This window comes from Syngnathus acus, chromosome 13 (assembly GCF_901709675.1).
Source record: "Syngnathus acus chromosome 13, fSynAcu1.2, whole genome shotgun sequence".
Lineage (NCBI taxonomy): Eukaryota > Metazoa > Chordata > Actinopteri > Syngnathiformes > Syngnathidae > Syngnathus > Syngnathus acus.
Window position 1 is genome coordinate 8,538,476 of NC_051098.1, and position 23,879 is coordinate 8,562,354.

At 41.2% G+C, this 23,879-nt stretch overlaps 1 protein-coding gene across 1 annotated transcript; it reads right to left on the minus strand.

Moving 5' to 3' along the window:
- nxn (nucleoredoxin) lies at positions 1-23,796 on the minus strand. Its single transcript, XM_037268502.1, has 8 exons — positions 23,024-23,796; positions 6,842-6,959; positions 4,187-4,320; positions 3,656-3,756; positions 3,476-3,582; positions 2,038-2,217; positions 1,425-1,549; positions 1-513 (listed from the first exon to the last, which is right to left on the minus strand). Exons 1-8 carry the CDS (start codon positions 23,330-23,332, stop codon positions 331-333), a joined length of 1,257 nt encoding a protein of 418 aa, XP_037124397.1. The 5' UTR covers positions 23,333-23,796; the 3' UTR covers positions 1-330.
- Positions 23,797-23,879: the final 83 nt, after the last annotated feature.

A 23,879-nucleotide genomic window follows, 5' to 3' on the forward strand; every position in this document is an offset into this window, starting at 1 on the left:
AAAAAATGCAATCACTTTATTCTTTTTTTTTGTTTTTTGTTTTCAATGCTCCATGGTGCAGATGTGAGAAAGATGTCAGTGATAAGTAGGTCCGCTGGGCTTCGCTAGAATCCAGAAATGGTATTTATTAATGTCATAATGTGGAAAAACAAGAGAATATTTGTATATATTAACTGTAGGGGCTATAGAGTCAATGCAAGGCACCACGGGAGACAGAGAGAGTAAAAAAAAAAAAAAAGTTAAACTTAGTAAAAATTGAATGATGACGCAGGAGTGCATTAATGATGATTGTGAAGAGTCCCATTCTCGTCCATATTTGGACTTCCTGTCTCAGATGGGATCGGGTTTGAGCTTGTCTGCCAGGAAGTCGTCGACAAACTGCTCCACCACGTCCGGCGTAATTTCCTCCACATCGCGCACGTATTTGGCTCGCGCTGACATGTCCAGGATGGTGAGCAGCGGTGCAGCCTCTGGCAGATTGGTGTAATCACGCAAGGAGTCGCTCATGTCATCCTGCAGAGACAATGAAGATATTTAAGGCCTGTCGTGTCCTGTAAGCGGCAGCAATGATCTGCCATTCGTCTCCCTCAAAGAAAAGTACAGTGTCAGGGTGTTATGACCCTTCAAAGAGAAAGTTAACCCCAAACCTTTCTTTACAATAATATGTCGTATGTGCCCCCATTAGTCTAAACACGGCATTCTGATTAATATTGAGAATGTAGAATACGAGTTAAGCAGCAAAATCCACCCGTTTTTATTAATCTCAGGTTCGGACATTTTGCCACTTGCTATCGACTGAAAATGACATCACAGTTGGGGCATGGTATCGTAACCGATCACGGCTCAGCTTCAGAAGACTTCAGAAAACAGGCAGCGGGGGTAAAGACAGGAAATGAACTGAAGGCTTTGTGGATGTAAAATATCTGATTTGGCATATGGTTTTGGCTCATAAAACCAGGACATTTAAATCTCGACGGACTGCAGACAGATCCACCCTCCCTTCCTGGATTATTTCTATCGCAAGATGGAGATCATTACGATGGAAGGGAAGATCTTATTACAGTAACTTTATGACACTTCTACGCTGTGGGTGGGATTGTGAAAATGACATTCTGCCACACTGCAATGATAATTTGAATTTAATTATTCAAGCCTACTTTTTTTGATGGAATTCTTACTAATCACTTTATTTCTTCAGTGCACAGCAGCGGTTATCAGACATTCAATTCTGAGTTCTAAAGGCTGAAACTCGAAGGTAGAGGTGGGGAGTCGCTTCAAAGCAAACGATCTGAGGAAGTTTTTTTGTGTAAACTACAAATGACCTACCACTGCTCTCATATTTACTTCAGCCAATCTTGATCTTTTGCAATTGTGCGCTAAATACCATTCACCCCATTATTGAAGGGACGTTTTCTTTTCCTCACCTCTCCGGCCACAAAGAAGAGCAGCGGCGTCTCCTCCTCCTTGGCTTTATACTTAGTCATCAGCTTCTCAGCGATGGGGCGGATTAGCTCCTTGGCCGGCTCCAGCTCGCCCTCCTCCTCTGCGTCTGAAGAGAACAACAGATGGTCCACGTCTTGTTTTGCTATACGGTTTGACCTCGACACACATCAGGGGGACGTTGAATTTAGCCAGTACCTGCAAAATACTCTGGCTTCTTCAAAAATTTGGAAGACATGTTGACTATATGTGCACACAAGTTTCAGGAAGCCTTACTTGAAAACACACAGGAAGCCGACCATTTTGGCATACTTCAATGATGAACTTGACCTAGATTTTATGTGATTGCTACCAAATATGAACCACTCATACTTGACAAGAGGCCTGCAACCACAAGACATGAAAGCCACATGTAGCACTTTCATCCTTTTGCTTTGACCCTATGTGACTTCGAAAATAAATAAATCCGTATTCCTTCAAACAGTTAGTAATTGTCCTAGAAATTTTGTTTGACTGCTACCAAATAGGAAATGTGCGTACTAGACAGGTGGGCTGCATGAAAGATTTGACAAATATTTACAAGGGCTGCCGACTCACCCACAAAGAGGACGAGGCAGGGTCCCTCATGAAGCTGAGCGGCGTTCGCCTCGCTGAGCTCCAGCACGGGGCGAGGGTGCCACGGGAACAGTCGGCACTCGGGGTCATTCAGCACCTCCACGCGGCCCTGTCGCGTGATCACGTGACCCTCGGTGTCTAACAGGATCAGGGTGGGGATACCTGGGGAGAGATAAAGTGCATTACAAGACAACGGCAGATAATGGCTCATTTTCTTGTTGCACTAATGTTACGTAAACATCTGTTTAAGTGCAAAGAACACAATTTGTGTTTTCTATATTGTGCAGTCTAAAATTAGACCACCCCTTTATGTCATGCAAGACGACAAACATCAAGTGTATTTTGGATCCATCCATTTTATTAGATTCCTCTTCCGCAATAGGCTCGCAGGTGAGTGGTTGATTTGTAGTAGAGCCTGGACTGATCCAAACAAAAAAAGTCACAGAGTTAAAGAAAGTGGACTCCCTGCACGGAATGTTCCCCGTAGCGCTGCTTGTGATTTCTGTGATCACAATCTGTCAGCTTTATCAGAAACAGCCGGGATGCAGGAGCACAGCCGGAGCGAGCGTCACAGTTCATCCTGTCTGCTCATGTGGACTGAAGGCAGGCCAGGGTGGGTAGAGGGTGGGGGGGGGGTGCAGTGTTGACATCTCTGTGCATTCCTCACATGCTTTGCAAGAAAAAGTACCAAACCCCCCCTCCCCTCACTTATTCCAGGCAGGGAATGAGTGAGGAGTGTAGAAGCGCAAACATGATGACAGATCAAATCCAGGAGCTCATAAAAATTCCGAGCTGCAATGCAATTCTGACAAGAAGAAGTCTACCTTGAAAATGTAAGAGTGGATGCTATAGCAGGGATGTCAAACTCATTTTTATTGTGGGCCACATCGTAGTCATAGTTTCCTGCGGAGGGCCATTCCTACTGTCAACGCAAATAAATGTATGAACGCCTCATATTAGTATATACAGGCTACACAGCAAACTGATGACTAACTAGTTTTGAAATCAGAGGCTGTCTATTACATAATATGTATAAACTGTATAATATTTTAAAAAGATTAATGGTGGCAAAAATTGCTAGCGATATCTTTATTTTTTTAAAAGGGAAGACGATTTGTTTATTTAGTATTGACACATGTAGTCGATGCGCATTTTGTTTTCGCGAGCCACATAAAATGATGTGACGGGCCGTATCTGGCCCCCGGGCCTCGGCTTTGACACCTGTGCTATCGTAGATTGGGTTTTTTAGAGAAATGCTTTGCTTCTAAACTGCATACAGCAAGCTTAAGGAGGGCAGAATAGACACCATGGTGCGGGGAAAAAAAAGAAGAAGCTAATTTGTAGTTCAAACTTTGGCATGCATCCCAAAGAGAAAATAAAATAAAATCACTTGTGTGTGTGCTCTGTGAGAGATGCTTACCTTGAATCCCAAATAGCCTGTTGAGCCGCGAGCGTCGACCCTCGTCTGAATACGGCACTGCCAACCAGGGCATTTCGCTGAAGTACTGCTGGAAAGACTCCTCAGACCTACGGGAAGGATAAATTATGAGTGTGTCTCAATAAATGGACACCATATAGTAGACTGTATAAGGTATCTCACCTGTCAGCGCTGACAAACACAATCTCAAACTTTTGACCCGACTCTTTGACTGTGCGATACGACTCCACCAACACTCGTGTCAAACTGCGGCATGGTGGACACTAAAAGATATCAAACAAATAGACTTTGTATTTCATAGTCATGGAGTAATCAATATTTTCTTCTTCCAAAAAAGATTTTTTAACAGTGTTGTGCAAAGAGGAGTAAAGAAAATTCACAAGGTTGTGAATTTGATTATTTTACTCCTCGGCTTGTTTTTCTTCTTCTTCACAGTTATGGACTTATCCAATCTACAACCGTTGCCAAATCTTGCAATTACACTTTTTCACCACTTGGAGGTGCTTTGCAGTATAAGACAGAACTGCCTTATCTTCGTGTCATGTGGGATTGTGGTTTGGGTGAGTCAATCCTTCACTAGAGGCTTTCTGGTTCTGGCATATTCAGGGCCAATTGGGCCGAGTGCCTCCCCGCCAGTGTTGGGATTCAAGTAGAAATGCTTTGTAGTTTAAAATAAACAAATAAAAAGGTTACCCAGTGTGCAGAGAAGTAGACCCCAACGTAGTGGCCCTCCAGGCAAGCACTGTCGATCGACTGCCTGTTGCTCCTGAGCAGAGGACCCGCCACCACCTCTGCAAATGGCTTGGGCCCCCAGGGGAACTCCAAACCTATGAAGAGAGACAGGGGATGACATTCATTATAAGGCAGCATCAATGAAAACAATTGCACATAAAAGAGATTGACCAATACTTAAAAGTCCAAGGAACTTAAGAATGAGCGATTTAGATTTACAAACGTTTGGAAAGTGGGAGGCATTTCGAAACAAGAGCAGATTCCATGATCAGTTCAAACAGTTGGACGTCAATGGATTGACCAATAAACGAAGGGGAAGGAACTCTGTGGAAATCTAAGGATGAGAATTGCAAATTTCCACACTGTGGGAAAAGTCTTTTGGAGCCATTCAAGTTATTTGAATGTGTCAGCACTTCACCAAGGTCTGGAAAACACTAAACATTTAAGATTACTCACTGGATGAAGACAAAACATTAACGTCTATTGAGAGTCTTTGAAGATTAATAACAAACATGTTTCCTTAACCATCAAAAACAATTTTCTGACTTTGCAGAGGCTACCGCACATTGTGATAATATCTGTTTGGATGTTTTGATGAGTTTGACGTGAATGTTGCTTAAATATTGAGAAGAACAGATCCTAAAAATCCAAATTTAATTCGTGTTTTCTATCTGTCTAGTCGAATTATGGTAGCAATCAAACAAATCTCTAGCTCAAATTAGTCTAAACAACCCCATCAAATTGGATCTAGATAGGTCAAATCATGTGAGATGTGAGGCAGTTCATCTCCTCCTTTCCAGCTCTGGGTCATTCTTTCACTTCCTTTTCATGGCATCGTCATTGTTAGCCTCAGGCACCAGAAAGTGGAGTTCTACAGGGAGGGCGGGGGCGGTGGACGTAATCCTAAATAAAGGCCTGTATGGCCGCTTCATAATGGCGTCTTTATGAGCGAGCCTTCATTAGGCAGGAATGACACGTCTGCAGCGCAACAGCCGCTCATTGTGGTCCTGAAGCTAAAAGGCCACTTTCACACTGGCAGCAGGCACTCCAGTCAGCCTTTTCATCCATACGGAGAATGTTCGCCACCATCATTCCTACACCCATAACATGGCAGCTGCTGTCACACTTCGAATAAACGTGGAGCCGGCTCATGATGATAAATGTCACATTTTGTACAGTGAAACACCAAGAATTGTCTCTCTAGTTTAATCCTTCCAATGAAAAGGAGAAACAGTGCAGACGTATAAGATCTTCTGACTTGCACACCAACGACTGTCACACTTTTACGACACATTCGCTTTTTTGCGGTGATCGACATACGATTATTTACTGGGAAACACCAAAAAGTTGTCTTTGTATTTTATTCCTTGCCAGAAAAAGGGGAGATTGTACAGAGAATATTTTGGACGAACTCACCAGCTACTTTTACTCTTCACTGATGTACTATTATTATCCAATCATGCCTGGTTGTCTAATTTTTCACTTGCCATAAATGGAGTAAAACGCATGCACACACATTTAATGGAGTCATTTTTACATTTTTTTGTTATAATTCTGTTTTTCATTATTTGTTATTAGATTATCTTTCTTAATCTGTTGCTATTTATGTGGAGTAAATAAATTATGAATTTGTAGCTATTGTATATAATTTGTTGACATGTTTATTTGGCAATTGTATCAGTTAAGTATATTCTTTTGGGGGAGAATAAAATGATGAATTAATAAATTCATTTGAAATAAATGTGAAAAAATCCTGCTGACCACATTAAAAAACAAAACAAGGAAAACCATCCCCAGAAACTAAAAAATACATATGTAAAAAACTGTACTAATGAATTATATGTGTCTGTACTATAGCTGGAGATTTATGTCCTCCCCACCGCCAACTCGTTTACAAGCGCAGTTAATGAATCATGCAAATAGCACCGCAGGCTTGTTCTGGCTTTCATTAGCAGAGACAGTAAAAGCTGTCAAAAAGAAAAGAAATCCACTCTGGATGTCCACTGTGTCGCCTTTAGCATGCAATTCTCTCACATGACTAATCGCTTTTTAGTGCACCATTACAGCCACGAAGGCATGGAAATTAATGTAAATGTTATGGTAATCTTAATACTTGACGGCAGTGTGCTACACAAAAGCCTGAAAAAGAGGTACATGATGAGGGAAGGGACAAAATTAAACGGCAGAGTACTCGCAAAACCTTGAGAAATGATCGCAGAAAGAGGAAAAGCACGACGGGCTTGTACATTACACAATCCTGAAAACGAAGCATAGTTTCATAGTGTGACGAAAGGCAGAAAAAGCAGCAGTGTGAGCAGAGTGAGAGGAGTGACAGCAGAGTGTGACACATAAGCCTGAAAAAAGTACCACGGAGACAGAAAAGTAAAAAAAAAAAAAGACTAGAATGTGCTACACAAAAGCCAAAAAGGAAAGCGCGGAATGAGACCATGCAAGTTACGGGATCTTAAAAAAAGATGAACAAATTTGAAGTGTCCCCAAAACAATCTGGAAAAACAAGCACGCTTGGGAGCAACATGGGAGCAGCTTACAACATAAAACATCAGGAAAAGCAGCAGACTGACAGTGCACCACAAATGGGCTATCACGTAGGCTCACCTTTGGGATCGTCCCTGACCACCAGCAGACCGTTCCGACAGACCACCTTCCCCGTGGCTACGTCCACGAACACCAGTGACGGGATGCTGGTCACCTTGTACTTGTTCCACAGTTTCATCTGCAAACACACCAAAGGGGGAAAAAATACTGTCTTCCATTTTTAAACACACAGCTCAGCGTTTTCTGCCCTCAAACCACTCGGACACAAGACAGAGAGCAGAGACAATAGCTCTCAGAGTGAGAGTCCCTCCAGGAGATGATAAGCGAGAACAATCCCATGCCGTATTGATCCACTGCCACCTCCACAAGCATCATTTCATTGGATGCTATTACGACCAAAGCGATAAATACAGCATCATGTCTCCAAAGGAAAATCAATTCTAAAGAAAACAATGACAGCTAGATGAAATATACTTTTGTCATCTACAAAATGTCACTTCACTTATACAAATGACTGCTTCCGTCAAGGCCATAGCAATACGATGAACATTTGATTGTTAAGCTTAAGCTTTCAGGCAGACCTCGATGAAATCCACATTTATAGTTGTTGTGGCGCCGCATGTTGAGACGATTAAATTCCTAGCGATGACAATTTCTTTCACCACAAAAGGGAACAGTTTTAAGTCAGAAGCAAAGAGACTGCACAAGGACAGGGAGCTGATAAAAAGGCAGCTAAAAGCTAAAGCTTTGCCGGACTAACTTTCTCCCCCACACAGACTGTTAATGCAATTGCAAAATTTGCAAACATAAGAGTATACATCAAGTTTATGATCATTTTATACTTACTAAGTTTTGTTAAACAGGTAATAAATGAATCTATTCTGTATTATAACAAATAATCAGACTTATTGAACATAAATGTTTTGGTTTTGCAGGCTAGGCTTACTCTAAAATGAGAATTAATATGAAAGTCAATTTATCTGTACTTCAATTATAGATGTTAACTTAGTGCTAGTCAAGACTGTAACGTTCAATTTTTAAGTGTTACCTCTAACAATTCCCCCAAATTCCGCCAATCAAGCCCATTGTAATCTTTTTCATTTGAAAATTGCATTCTACTACACTTTGATGTCGATTGGAATTTGATTTATTGTTCAGCTCCAATGTATAGCTCCGCTCCCCACTCCTGCTCACCCCTTAAATAGGCCGGACACAAAAATGGCTCGTCACGGTTACAAAAGGGAGGATCGGCCCGACACCTCTTCTGCTAGCGCGTGCTACCACTTCAGATCCTAGCCGCTGGCCTCCCCAGGGACAGATACAATGTTTAACCTTTTGGAACTCCATCTCATCACGTTCTTCACTTGTCATCTTCTTGAAGCATGCCGTCGATCCGAGCGCTATCATGCAGGGGATTTCCCCACTCTCTCTGCGTCTTTGATTAATCCCGCTCATTTGACTGGGCGGGAAAGCGGCGATTGCATTTTTCAATGATGATGACTCCCCTCTTCCCCCCATCCCCTGTCTCGCCACCTTTACCATTGCTCCTGTTGCCACGGCAACCCCCTCCAACACCCCTCAGTGCCAAAAGAGCGTGTATTGTGTGCGCTCCCCCCGCTTAATAATTCAGTGATAAATTAATGGTTTTGTAACGGGAAACAGGTGCTAGAATGTCAGGGTGCTTGGGGGGGAAAAATGGAGGTGCACCACCTCCGTGCAGCCTTGTGTGCAGGCACAAAAGCAACCTGATTGAATAGAGGCGCTAAACTTTGCTTTTGTATAGAGACCACTTTTAATGGAGTTTAAAAAAAAGGGCAAGGGGGGAGGAATAAAAGAGTACAAAAGCTCTCAGCGGCCATGTGCTGCATTGTGAGGCAACCTGCAGTCACAACGGCAGCGGGTTTAATATTCTTTGCGCTTATCTGCTCTTTGTTCCTCAGTTTGATCACAAAGAGCATGAAAAGGGTTACATGCACAGTAATGTGGAAACTATTTGAAACGGACCAGTGGGGAGGGTGGAGGTGCGCGGGACCGAGGGCTCTGTGAGAAGTAAGATTGGTAGATAGTGTTTGAGTCGGTTTTGGGGTTTCAAACTAAAGATATGTTTTCTCAAGGTCAATACTGATTATAGGCGACCCCCGCATAGTCGCAGATGTGTCGGTGAGCAGATTTCGTGTTTGTCCACATTACCTATCTCCACTCCCTTGTCTGCAAAATTGTAACAGTTGAAAAGAAAAAAAAATCAAAAGCTATATTTGGTTAATTACATCAAGTGATTAAAATTGTCCTTAGATGATAGAAATAAGGCCTGCTGAAACTGACCCACGGTTTGAGTTTTGTCTGGACCAGCTGGAGGCTCTCCATGTATTACTTCAGGCCCGAGTGTGGTGGGCCAACCCGTGGCTTGGAAAGCCAGATGCATTCTTTGTCTGCCGGCAGTAACACGAGCAGATAACACGTAAAAGGCTGAAAAGAAAAGCAGTTGGTGTAAAAACCTAACGTGGCCTCGTTTATGCCTTCATGACAATTTAATAATCGCACAAAACACATTAATGAGCTTCATTTGCACGGTTTGCCGCTCAATTAGGCGCAGTCAGCATTCATTTCAGGCACACGCATCTTTACACACACACACACACGCACGCACACACACACGGGAGACTCCACAAGAAGAGGGTGGGGGTGGGTTGGAAAGCTTCCATGCCATGACCTCCATTTGACCCTGAATCTTAAGCCCCCCAGTTCCTCCTCCTCCTCGCATGCTCTCGACATCACAACACATGAATATTGATGTCACTTTAAAAGGCGAACATTTCACACGCTTTTAGCAGCCTTTTGAGCTGAATTGCGGCAGCGAGCGATCATTTGAAAAATGAAAATTAATTTACAGTTGCAACGATTGACGGACACATTTAATTATGAGGCTAGACTAGAGGGTTTCAAGACTTTGAAAGGCTTGGTTTTGAACTCAGAATTTCAAATTAAGGTTTGAATAAAGGTTATGGTTTTAAATTAGGGTTTTAAACTTGTCTTAGGGTTTCATATTGCACCGTTTCAGAGAATTTCAGCTTAATTTAGGCTTTCAAATTAGGGTTTCAATTTAAGATTCAAGATTCAAGAGTTTTTATTCGCCATGTTTGAGCGTGCCAAACAAGGAATTTGACTTCGGTAAATCACAGCCTCTGTTCAACATTTAGGTGACTAACAACACTCAGGACATGTGAAAAATGGCAAATATTCTCAAACATGCCCTGATCTTAAACTCCCAAGAGGGCAAGGAAAAACTCAAAACTCCAGCTAGGGGAAATGAGAAACCTTGAGAAGAGACCACAGATGGGAGGGTCCGGTCCCTCTTCCAGGATGACCAGGCTGCAATGAATGCAGAGGACACACTTTAGGGTTTAAAGTCAGGGTTACGGGTTCATTAAGGCTTCAAGATATGGGTACAACTGATTTAGGGTTTCAAATTAGGGGTTCAACTCTGCATTAGGGTTTTAAACAAGGACTAGTTTTTTAAAGATATGGTTTCAAGCCAGATTTAGATATTAAAATTAGGGTTTGAAGACAGGAATTGGGTATCAAGACAAGATAGGGTTTTTAATTAGGGTTTCAATTGATGCAGTGTTATGATTTTGAATTTGGATTATAAAACAAAGTATCAAACGAGGATTAAGGGTTCAAGTTAGGCTTTCAAGTCACTGTGATCTTGTCAAATTGAGATTTCAAGACAAAATTGGGGGGTTTAAAATAGGGTTTCAAGACAGGACTGAGGTTTGAATTTCAAATTAAGCTAGGGAGTTCAGGCTGTGTTATGGTTTCTAACAAGGACTGGGATTCAAAAGCAGGGTTAGACCTTTCAAGCAATCATTAAATTTTCAAATCAGGGTTTCAAGCCAGTATTAAACAAAGCATATTTTCCACAAACAGCTGATACATTATGAAATAGATGTCATATTGGTAACCCACTTTTTGTCCTCTTCCCATAGTGGACCTCGCCTCATAAATCACAGTGACACAGTTCTCTGCTTGTCATAAAAAAAGAGCACACAGAGAGCTCCAAGGCTTAGTATGTCAACCTGCATTCAAACCTACTTTATTTATAGGCATGTCACATTGCTTTGCTTTTCCACTCACAATGCAGGCGGGCTATCCTTTTGTTAGGGCCAGGATGTTAGCTGTGTGTGCATTACCAGGGCCCGGTAACATCACGGCATCAAGTGACATGTTATGCCCGCTCGTTCAGCCCTTTCCTCCCCTTGTTAAACCCTCACATCTGTTTGCCTCCTGCATGCCTGTTTCCACGTTCAGCCCACCTCATGCATCGCCTTCCAAAGACTCAATGAAGTGCGGCTTCAATAGCGTTTCAAACAAGGGTTAAGGGTTCAAGTTAGAATTTTAATCTTGGGTTAGGGTTCCAAATTAGGGGTTTGCTTCTGACAGGCGGCACACGCTAGAATGTTGGTTGAAGTTGTCAATGTGGTGGTGATGAGGGATACTGTGCTGCATGCACATGAAAGGATTTCCTTCACTTACTATGTACAGGAGTATAATTGGGCTCCATGAGCGAAAATACAATCCATGCTTTTAATCCCTCTAAGAGGGCTTGCATGTCCTTCATTCAAAACCCTTTTTTCTAAGATTACGGCCAAAAGATTCTTTTTCAGTCCATAGGTGTGTGTGTGTGTGTGTGTGTGTTATTTTTGCAAATTTTTTACTAATATGAAGCGTCAAAAACGGCCTGCTCTCTTTGACAATACAATATTAATAACTAAACAAACAAGCAGTTTTTTGTGATGGTTTTGGAATTCTGCTTGAGTCTACAATGTTGGGTCACAATTGTTTCATAAACCTTTACTCCTGGTTAAGTGACATGGGTGGGTGTTATTTTACTATTATTTTTTTTTTATAAATGACCAATCTTAAGTGTTGAAAATGTTTTGCTCTCTTCGGAAAAAGCACGTTTGGAAAGCACATTACTTTTTAAGCATGTAGTCATAATTAAATGCAACAAAATAAAAATGACCCTAGTGTCTAATCGGTGAAAAATAATTCATATTTTCCAGGCGAAGTGGTCAGGGAAAAAAAACTAACTTTCCAAAGTAGGCAATAGCATTAAAGTGAGGAATGCTCTGCTTAAGAGGAAGTTAAGGAGGCCGACTGACCCAACGTGACTCGTGGTAGGTCACAAATGAGTTGTAAAACAACAGAAAATGAAATGAAAGGCATTGGTAAAAAAAGATAACCAACAAAGAAGAAATAAGAATAAACAATGACCATCGGAAGCATATTTCCCTTTTTGTTTTTCTTGAGGGTGCCCACAAAGAGGACGTGCACGGTCTGTGGCAGCCCGGAATGTTCTGAGGCTTTACTCACTATAAATAACGAGGCACAAGCCAGACACGCACACAAAAAAAGCATTTGGGCTCGCTGCATGAGTTCACAAAGGACTTGTGCCACCAAGGTAGCTATCAGCATAAGAGCTGGAGCTATGGCCCCCGATTTGCATCATGTATGATGATTACAACAACTTTTTATACGTCACTAGCCATGTATTATGTATTATTTCAAAATAGACACAGTTAGACTTTAGGTCACAGTATTTATAATTTGTCCTTCAACACTATTTTGTTTTTTTACAACATGATTTTTAGCTTTTTTTATTTTACTTTAGTCCATCAGTCATCGCTAAAAGCAGGCTGCTAAGAATAACAAGCGAGTGGCTACTCTCCATGTGTTTTATAACATTCATATATCGACTTTATGGACACATTAATGGCGCTGCTCCATATTTCCATGTCAATTCGAAATGAAGAGTGATTTATTTTTTGGAAATAGTGACAACTCGGCGGCAAGGATGCGGTGCTGGCCCTAAAGACATTATGCGGGTAATCAATCTGCCACATAGTAAGCCTTCATCCCTCAGGGCCGAGATAGACATCAGCCTGCTTTTTATCCATCGGGGCCCAACCAGCGAGGAATGCGTGGTGCTGAACAATAGCCAGTCACACTGCCTCTGAATAATTCCTGTCGTACGAATGGAAAGTGAAGGCGAGGGGCGTGAAGTCCTATTTGTCCCAATGTGGAAAATTGGATTGTGCTCGCAAAATGTGACCCACTTTTTCTTGCTCCATACAAAGAAGGAAGTACATCCATGTGGTTGGCTCATTTGACCAAAGATTCTTCAACACGGCATGACCTGCTCGCCAATTAACCTCAGAAGCATGCATGTCATTATTCACGATTATGTGTATATCGACACAGAGGGTACCATAGTCCGATCAATTAACACAGTACCATACAATAATTACAGTGAGTAAAAAGACTTGGAAGAATGGACAACTGTGGATGTTACTGTTTCCCAGTAAACAATTGTAAGTATGTTTGTGATTGCCAGGCGGCTCCATGTTTAGTACAATACAAGTGTGTTGGTCCAAAGACCTAGTGTAGTGCATTCCATGTTTCTGCTCTGTATAAACTCTCCTCAAGTAGCCTGCGGCTCACATAGGCTATTTAATTTTTTTCAGTAAAGAATTGAAGCAACATTGATCATGAAGCAGCCGGGTTTGCTGCAGTGTTAGTCAAAGGACTGTGTTCTGAATCATGGACTACAATTTTTGTAATCACAACGAGATAGCTTGATGTTGGGTATTAGTTTGAGGTTAGACAAGCCTGTAGACTGATCACCGTGTGCGCTCTACGCAACTTCTCCTTAGCCAGCATGCGGTTTATTAACCAAGGTTATTTTTTGTACTCCCTGTTCGAATTAAGTTTAAACAATTGCATGTTTGTGATCATGAGATAGCACTGTCAGACTGACGGCCTTGTGTACTTCATACCTTCCATTTCTTGTGAAAAAATAAAATAGAAAAATGATGTTTCCTGCTAAAAAAAAAAAAAGGTAGAAAGATGATACCAGTACTGAATTCTGTACATGCTAGCATGTCAAACATCAACTGAATTGTCGATTACGACTTCTCCAATGAGACATTCCGTTGCCGTAGCAACATGAGACCGTAAACAAAGTTGTTCCTCTACAGTCCATTGTGCTCTTGCTGTAGCCCGCTCGCAGTCATGGTGTTCCAGTGACATTATACAAACGTAGCGGCCAGATGCATAGCGGATCTAATTGGTCGCTGTTCCACACTAACAGGATTGACCGCTGCCAGCAGACTGCTGAGTGGCACTCGGTGTAATGCGTACAAGCAGGAACAAGGGCTTTTTTTGCCGGAATACACGTCTCGCCGGGTAGAAAGAACAGAGCCAAACAAGACAACCGTGTGTTGGGGTCGGTCGGACATAAAGGCCGCCAGAAGGGATCGTCAAGCTAATAATTGCATTTTTATCTTTACTTCTTAATCCAGGGATCTTCAAACTTTTTCTTGCAAGGGCCATATATGGGATTTTTTTTAGTTTATTTGACAGGGACAGTGTACATCAATGAACATTTCTGTAGATGCACCAGAATTAGCCAAGGGCTATAATTTAAAGAAAGCGAAGGCGGCCCACATTAACATTCTTCACCTGATACGTCAACGTTGTTAAAATATGCAAGTCGAAATATTGTTGTTATATTAAATATTAAATTTGTTGCCACACATTCTTGTTCAATATTCCTATTAAGAAAGATACAGAACAGAATACAGAACGGTCTTCAAGGTAGCTTCTGTCACACTTCTATTAAACGTCAAGTCGGAAAATTGAAAAGAGAAAAGTGCTTAATGTCATACAGGGCCGACAGAGATAACAGGGTAATGAGCCTTGAGCTGCTTCTCGCACACATTATGATACGAGCTCAGATTGCAGCCTGCTCTGGTAAATTTCCACACTGAAGTCAATCTCTGCATTGATGCTCAATAAAGAGCCCCCACCTCTCCCCTGGGGGGTCTTTCTTTCAGCATGGTGGGATCTTGATGAGGCGCTCCGGGAGAGCAGCATTCCGCAACAATGCGCTCACAGCCACAAACACACGCACACACACTTCCTGCCAGACGTCACCTGGAAAAAGCACAAATGCTCATCTTGCTGCCACTTCCTCCTTTCGACTAATGATTAAACTCCCCCTAAGCACTGACTTGTTTCAAGTGGATCACTACACCATGTTCTGCTCAGAATGAAGCAGAGCAGATGTCCTGAAAGCAGAGCAAGAACAAAAAGCAGGGTCACCACATTCAACCATTTATACCCCCTCCTCACGTGAGCTACAATTACCATTTTGCCCTAAAGGCAGTTTCATCACATTTGGTCATCATCTTGGTAGACCATCCAGGAATTTGATTTTGTTGTTTTACACGACATGAAACTTAGTATAGTTGTGTCTATTGTGAGAACACTCACAAAAAACTCAAATTCTGTCATTTACAAAAGTCCTTCAAACACTGAGTTGATGTAAAGAACCTGATTGAACAACATTTGATCCTCGTAGAGTAAAAACTTGAGTGGCACAGTACGAATATTTGCGTTTTCATCATAGCACTGGTTCTGAGCTTAGTAGAAATTTTTAAAAATTTGACAATTGAAAATTCAGTCCCGAAAGGCGAGTTTCACTTAGCTACATGAAGTTTGACATGCATGTCTATTATGATTCATGAGCAGACCCACAAAGCTGGAAGTCAATCAACTGTGTCCATTTCAGGGTAAGTTTGGCCGTTTTCTGGTGGCCTAGATATTTGATTTGCTAAAAACTGTGAATGGCAGGCAATTGGACAATGTCAAATTGAGAGAAATTTGCGATTTTGTCATTGCGCATGGGTGAATCATGGCGAAGGAGTTTGACGACTCTGCGATAAAACACAATTCTAACAAGTCAACTCCACAAGGCTTGACCAAATGTTGAGGTTACTGAATGAATTTGCTTCGGTTCTCATGGGTCACTGATGACAACACAGTGGAGCAACGGGGGTAAAGAGCGCTAAGTAAAAGAGTGGTATAATGAGGATTATGAGGCTCTTTTGTGGGACACTGAGAAAAAGTTCAGGAGTGCTATTCAGTCTAAATGGAAACATGCCCACGAACTAAAACACTACAAAAGGTAAAACGGCAATATAAGCTCACTTCTAAACTGTTGGCAAGAGTCAAAACGAAGAAGATGGCTTTTTCTGCCGTCCGTGGACTAGGAATGCTAAAAACAATGCTAACAACACAGCAATGTGTTTCTTTTTGAGTATACCGTAATTTTCGGACTATAAGTCGCGTTTTTTTTTCATAGTTTGGGTGGGGGGGCGACTTATACTCAGGAGCGATTTATATACATATATATGTTTTTTTTTTTCACTTTTTTGGGCATTTTATGGCTGGTGCGACTTATACTCCGGTGCGACTTATAGTCCGAAAATTACGGTAGTTCCTCTACTTTAGCCATTTACTACGACAAACATTTGCCTTGCTCGTACTAGAACAACCGACGTTGCCGATGGTGTCCCTGCCTTAAATGTGACATTTTTGTTTTTGGTTAAAGTTAAATGTTAAAATGAATAAAAAAAAGTAATAACTTTCAGATGAGATGAATATTGGTCTAAATCAAGATATAGTTTTAAGTTTGACATACAGGGGCAGTCCATCTTTGCACTCAACACTTTTTCTGGTTCATCATCAGTGCAAACAACTGGGCAAACTCCAATTTCCAAGATGGTCGCTCACAAAAACAAAAGGAGATTCCAAGAAATACAAATTTGCAGAGAACTCAGAGCTTACTTTTAGGACTTGTTCTTTCTTGCTTTTTGCTCTTTCGCCACCTCTGCCAATCACACACAAATGAGATGTGAATATGTCAGTGTATGACACAGAAACCTGACCCACTTTGATAGTCCTGTCCTCTTTGTGTCACTAAGAGGAAGCCGAAGAAACGACTCTGGGGGTTTGACAAATATTCCGATGGTCTGATTTCATATGACATGGGAATTGCAAATGTTTAAAAATTCTAGGGAAAATCCTGCAAAGTAGCTTTAATTATGCTCCAAAAAAAAAAAGCTCTCCAAGTCACGACTTTGAAATTCTTTGCACAGACAAAAGAGACAGCTGCATCTCAACGCAGTCGACTAAACGGGCATGCGGCAGCAATTATATCCAGCATCCGCTTACAGCTGCCCGCCACACACACAAAAGACCAGGATGTCGCTTCTCAGTTGTCAGCTCGACTGTGTGCCACTGGCGTTATACTGTGCCGGCCATCATCCGAAACACTTCACAAACAACAAATGCTAGCGTGTTTCCCTGCGGGATGTGTAAAGATAGCATCTTAGATATCAAATGTTCATTGTTACCGGTCCTTTGTTGTTATAAATGTGGAATGGTTACACAAAAGCAGTATAAAAGATCTCTGAGGGTTTCATTATTTAATCAGATCCTTTTGCTGGTAATTATTTGACAATATAGCGCAGTCATATGGAAGCTACAAAGCAACAAAATCGATTAATCTTTATGTATGTCAAATTTTGACTCAAAATCTGTACGACTAATGTTGAGCAAATTTTATTCAAGTCCTTAAATTACCTCTGAGCTATGTCCAGAATATTAAAACAATAATCTTAATCTGTGTTAAATCCATTCACAATTTCCACAAATCAAAAGTTAATCAATCCATTCGTTCGGACCCAATGTCTTTTTGCCTTGATGCTGGTTCCGTACAAACATAGAAATGTAAAAATGAAATAGAGTTGTTTACGTATGTATTTAGATAGTGTGGACTAAGTAAATCTAAATAAACATCCTGAACATCAAAAATCAGATTACAGGGTAAAAGATCTTTTTCATCCATGCACTTCAGAGAACAAATACAAAAGGTAAAAGAGTAAACCATGCGACTCTTCTGGCTTTCAGCTCCGCCTGATTAAAAATATTGGGCTTGGTTTCATAGTCAAAAGCAACTCAAAATTCCCATAATGGAAGGGAAAAAAAATGGAATAGCGGAGCTTGAAGATCAACTGACCAAATGTGTTTCGCAGATGCCAGAAAGTTGGCATGGGCTAATATTTCATGAAAAAGCAGGGTCTGCCGCTGTCTGATCTGCTACCTCGGCACACACATCAGTGAACACACACTATATTTTGCTGGGATAACATCCTGCACTTTCAAGGCCACTGCCAAACGACCGTGTTTACCTTGGCTCGAAAGTCAAGCGTATAGAACTTTTGTTGAAAAACACAGTGTGCTACATGGTCCAATCTCTTATCTTTGGGAAATGACAACTTCATAAACATACGCCATCACTTTGCACCACAGGAAGAACCTGTGAAAACATCTTGATGATGATAATGATGACGTCTTTCCTCTTCTGCACACCTGAAGCAACAAGGGGATGCGATGAAAACACCTTTAAGTCCCTGTGTCTTTTGGACAGAACTTGCTGAAGCGGGATTTTGCAATTGTCTAGTTGAACAGTATTGAGCTGTAACAGTCTGAGATGGCAAAAGGAAATCCATTTAAGCATTTAAAACTCATTCACTACCACTGACGGCTATAGAAGTCCAAGAAGATCCATTTTAACTGGGCTGTCAGTAAATGAGTATCAACAACGGCCATGTTCTCTCTACTAATACAAATCACATTAGTGGAAGACCAAAGTCAGCTTGTAGAACAACTAGAGTGCATATAAAAATTCTACACACTCCTTTTTAAATTCCACATTTTGGGTACATAAAAAAATATGGTTTCAATGGTTCTAAGTCACACTAATGATGGAAAACTTGCAATGATTTTTTTTTTGTAAAATCACAAAACCCAACAAAATTACAAAACAAACTGCGTGCTACTACTCGTGATATACAATTGTACAAGTTAATAGCTAGCGCATCACTTGTACTGGTAATGAACAGATGTCTACTAATGCCCCGATACAACTTTTTCACTTCCGATACAATATCGATATTGCACCCTAGAGTACTGTCCGATACCGATCTGAAACAATATCAACAGGAATGATTATATGCTTAGTGTATGAGCGGAGTCTTGAATGCACTGCTTGTATATGAATTCTAACATCAACAGAAACTTTTTTTTTAGGTGAAATTGGACCGATATCAGATATCAATATCAGATCAGGACATTCCTAGCTCTGACTCTGCATCGGTGTCTTACGGATAGGACAGCGAACTAGCAAAAAATCAGGAACAGGCTTGGATGGCCAGTGTGTAAAAGACTGACTTCACATATCAGTTGGAATTAGGCCAACATTCCTCACAAGAAACATTTTTCATGCTTTCTCCTTGTTAATCCGCTTTATTCTTGCAGCAGGTCATGTGCACAAGAGCATTTGACTGTGATTAAATACACGCACTCTGGATGATGCCGCACTGCGGTCACCACAGAAGTCATACTCATCAGAGCTGAAAAGCATACCCGCTGCTATCAACACAACAGCTATGCTATTAACATAAGCAGGTGGCGAGTGATATCCAGGTGAGCTACTAAAATGAAAAAGGATCCCATGGACTCGGCCTTTGTGGATTTATTGTGTTCATTTCTATTGTGCAAGATGTCGATTATAATAAGTAACTGCAGTCATCAAAAGTTCATTCATCCATTGATCATTCCAAATACTACTGTAATTCAGTAATAAACTGTGTGTGTGTGTTTCTTTGTTAGAACCACTGTCTTTAATTGGCCATACGCTTGTGTGTGAGTCCTCAGAGGATGAGACCTTTGCTGCTCCTTACAACAGGCTTAAGCTGATGAAAGCCTTTCATGCAACATGGCCGCCACATCAGCACGCCGCGTGAACAGATTGGGCGAGAAAAGACCAATCGAAGCGGCGATTAGCCCCCCGACAAGGCTGCTGAGAGAGCCTCAGCAGGGGGTTGGCTCCTTAGACTTGCCAGCCATTTACTCCACTTTGCAATAAAACATTTTAACAGAATTTTGAATATACATACATGTGTGATGGGTGAACTTAACATTATTTTTGATTTAGTGAATAACTGTTTATTTCTACCAGTTATATGTGGACTAGTTCAAGCCATTCTGTTTTTTTTTTCTAATGTGCCCACTGCCCAGTAGCGGTTATGACAAAAAACAGGCGAGAGGAGCCATCGCATTCATTGAAAGACGCATAAACAAGTGCACTTCTTGTAAGAGCATCTCCATTTGTTTAGCTCATGTGCAGCCAACTCAGAGAATGGTGTGACTCATACACACGCGCTTTAATGTGAAAGATGTACAATGGGGAAATTTGAATGAATCCATTTTAATGCGACAAAAGTATCAGTTTATTTCGGGGAATACGGCTGCAGATGCTGCTGTATTACACTCCTTATAAAATAAAGGAAATGATTCAATAATCCGTATGCAAATAGTTTTACTCTCCCCAAGATGTGCGTGCAGTTATAAGAAACATAATAACTGAGCTAAAGGCCATGATGATCTTAAGATGGATTATTGGTTGCTTTTAATAACATAAACATTAACTGCTTCAGCTGCTTCAACTGGGGCACTGCGGCCATGCTGCAGTGCAGTTGGCACTCCTTGAGCCTCCATGGCGGCACCATGGTGGTACCATGTGGGCTTCTGCTTGTGCCCCCACAATGGACGTCCGGCGGTCCGGACTCGAACAAGAACCCCTTTCTCTTGCTGAATGCCCAGATGAAAGTGCCCACTGCAGCAGTCACTCCGTTGGCTGCGGCTTCTAATTGATTCACATACACAACACCCCAGTAGAATGAATCCATCATGGTAAGGCCATGCCAACAGGCAGACAGCTTGCCTTTGTGTGTCAAATTTGGTAGCAAATCAGACAAAAATATCCAGATGTTTTTGTAGGGGAAAGAGCCTAGAAAATGGCCACTTAAAGTAATAACCAAAACAGCCGACTTCATTGTTTCATTTGTAGAGTATTTTGAAAATCATCTGCAGATGCTGGACATAAGATCAAATATTCATTCGTTGATTCATTCTCTGGACGACTATTCCTCACTGGGGTCACGCAATATACATATTACGTCTTTTTTTTTAGCGCTTTCACCACTGCTTTTGCTGTAACAAAACGCTTTACAAACAATACAACTGAAAATATCACATAAAGTCATAAACCATTAGCAATTATACAAATACAAATATAACAGTAATAAAAATGATTACATAATTTATTCCACCTCATGTCCCTTTCCACAACTATAGAAAAAGTTCATCTTTAAAAGACCCGTGAAATGGACAGAAATTACCCCAAAATGGTTGCTTCAAACCAAAATGGCTAACTGTTTTTGGTTTGTTTTTGTGTTTACTTATGATAGATATGCCTACCAAAGTTCAAAACAGCTTCAGGGGAGAACCAGTCAACCGGCCCGTGTGTGTCGTCGCGTCAGCGGAACCCGATAACGACGCCAAGCGACGTGGCAAAATCCCTCTTTTCAGTAATTTGACAAAATCTCTAAAATGAGTCAGTCTGTGAAGGACCTTTGAAAATGGCCAAAATGACACCTTCTTTAGACTAAAATGGTGGACTTCCTGTGTATTTTCACACACGGCTTCTTGAGACTTTTTTTGTGGATGTACTCGTGACAGACATGCTTAACAAATTTCATGATTACAAGTTCCAGCTGATTTTTTTTTTTAAACCACATTTTTAAACCTGGTTTGAATTGATTGAGTGCACTAGTACGGCTTTCTTTACTGGATATAAACATACCGAATGACTAATGTTTCCCGCAGTGGGAAGGCTTGAATGGATAACCCCAGATAACCTTCCGTGATGTGTGTGCGTGTGTGTGTGTGTGGGGGGATAGTGAAGGCAGAGCCCACAGCAGGGAGAGGAGGTACAGTGTGAGATTCCAGAAGGGGGGTGCTGGGCGGTGGTGTAAACAATAGAAGATAAATTGCTGTGCTGGAGCTGAGCTGAAGAAAACAGAGTCTGGCAGGAGGCCTGAGGTGGTCACATGACCATTGGGTCAACATCAGCAACCGCTGACTGGCTCTGTTAATATCACACACTTTATTTTATTACACTAACAGGGCCGCCAATATGGAGATAAAAATAAAAATATATATATATAAAATTGTGTTATCTTAGATTAAATATTTTATTATACTGTCCACAATTAAAAATAAGAAAATATAAAACATATCAGAAGAGTAAATTATTGATAAATAATGTTATTGTTTAGTAATGTCATTTTAAAACAATTGTTATGCTGTGGAAATATCACGTGTTTGAAATATTACTGATTGTTGCATCTGAATACAACAAAAGGCAAAAAAAGAAGAAAAAAAACCCTACAACCAGCGATGCAGGCCTGTGTATGGAGCGGACATTGCTTATGTCCAGCAGGAAACCGGCTACATCCTTCCACAATGGCTCTTCTGTTGATAACACAGATTTCTGCCACAAATTCAATAACAAGTCTGCACAATAGTGGTGGAGGTACTGCTGCTTTCAAGCTGGACAACAACAATGACTTAACAGCTTTGCAGTGTGACCCCCCCTTAATGCTGGACTCAATTAAAAACCATCACTGCGTATTGAACTGTACAAAAAATGAAGAGCAGCACAAAATCACACAGTTCCTACTTACACCTGACATATGAAAAGGGACAGTTGAAGTAGTTATTTGCTAAAAAATTCACAATAGTATTATCATTAAGTAAAGAATCAAAGTAATTATTGTATTATTTAATTGGAAATTGCTTGAAGCTAAATAGTAACTATTTGTACAGGCCTTATCATTTGCGCACGATGCTATGCTTTCCCCCCTCTATTGTTACCAAGCCATTTTAGTTTGTCATTTATACATTTTTTAATTACAATAAAATGTGTGGTAATTTAATTGTATTGTGCTTGTAGTCAGTGAAGAAAGTAGTAATCGTTGTTCTAACAATTATATTCCTCTAAAAAATATAAAATATGCAAGTCCAATAAGTACTGGGTGACAGTAACTAGAGTAGCCAACCAATAATATCATTTCACCCATAGGGAGAAAAAAAAAGTGTTGATTTAAAAAATGTACAATAAATTACATCAAATACTTTGTTTCAAATAATATTTAGCCTTTGGACGTTTTAAATGATGATTTTAGCGCGTGAACCATCTCAGTATTGCAAGCGTGAAGGCATCATCATAATAAAACAATCGTGTGTTGTTCATTACGTTGCATTATTGTCAATGCTGACTGTTGTATATAAAGAAAAGATGTTGCGGGCATGAAGAATAAGCAAATAAATCTAAGTTTCTAATAGAACCGTACAAGTTTTCTATTTGATTAGGTTGAGGGGAACCATGCATATAAAAACGCCCATGCTTGGAAATTGTCCACTTCTTACCTTTTTGTGTCTATCTTTGAATGGCAAGGCGGGCCAGGGCATCTCCTGCAAAAAGTCCTGCCACTGCTTCTGCTCCTGGTCCGACGAGACGAACACCACCTCCAGCTGGTCTCGGTGCTCCGAAGTCTGCTTGAAGCGGCCGTAGAAGTCACACAGGCTGCCGTTAAACTGCCGGCACGGCGCGTTCAGGCTGCAGCCGAAGAACAGGCCGAGCAGCGACACCCGTTCGCCCAGCGCCTGCACGTCCACCTCGGCTTTCTCGCGGTTGACAAGCCGCTCCCCGAACACGCTCAACAGAAGCTCCGACATCTCTGCTCCCTCGGCCCTCAAACCGCGTGCAGGTCGCTGATGAATCCCCCCCCACCGAGCTCCTCGCGGTCTGACGTGAGTTTTGCTTTTGGGGTGAGCTCCTCCGGCTCCCCCTGCGAGGCGTCGCGTGGTGTCTCCCCGCCCGTGGGTCTTCCTTCGCCGGCACCGTGCACAGGAATGCGCCGCACTTAAATGTCTCGCTTATAGTGAGTTAAGGATCGATACCGAGTGTCGATATACATAACCCTTCTCATATGTCAATATTTAAAGTAGCACTTGTAACACTGACGTCTGCGACCAAGTACAAATATCAAAAACTTTCATAATAACACTGGTGGTATTGATCTTACTGCATTTCAAAATTATATCAATCCTGTACTTAGATATCAAATCCTTATTGAAATTAATTTAGTTAACTTAACTTAGTGTATTTACACGTATCTTTATTTTGATTTAGCGGAATGAGCAGCAACAGCGTCTGTTACTTGTCCATAAAAGGTATTGGTATCAGTATCGTCATGTAGTATCGCAGACCACTTGAATGCAG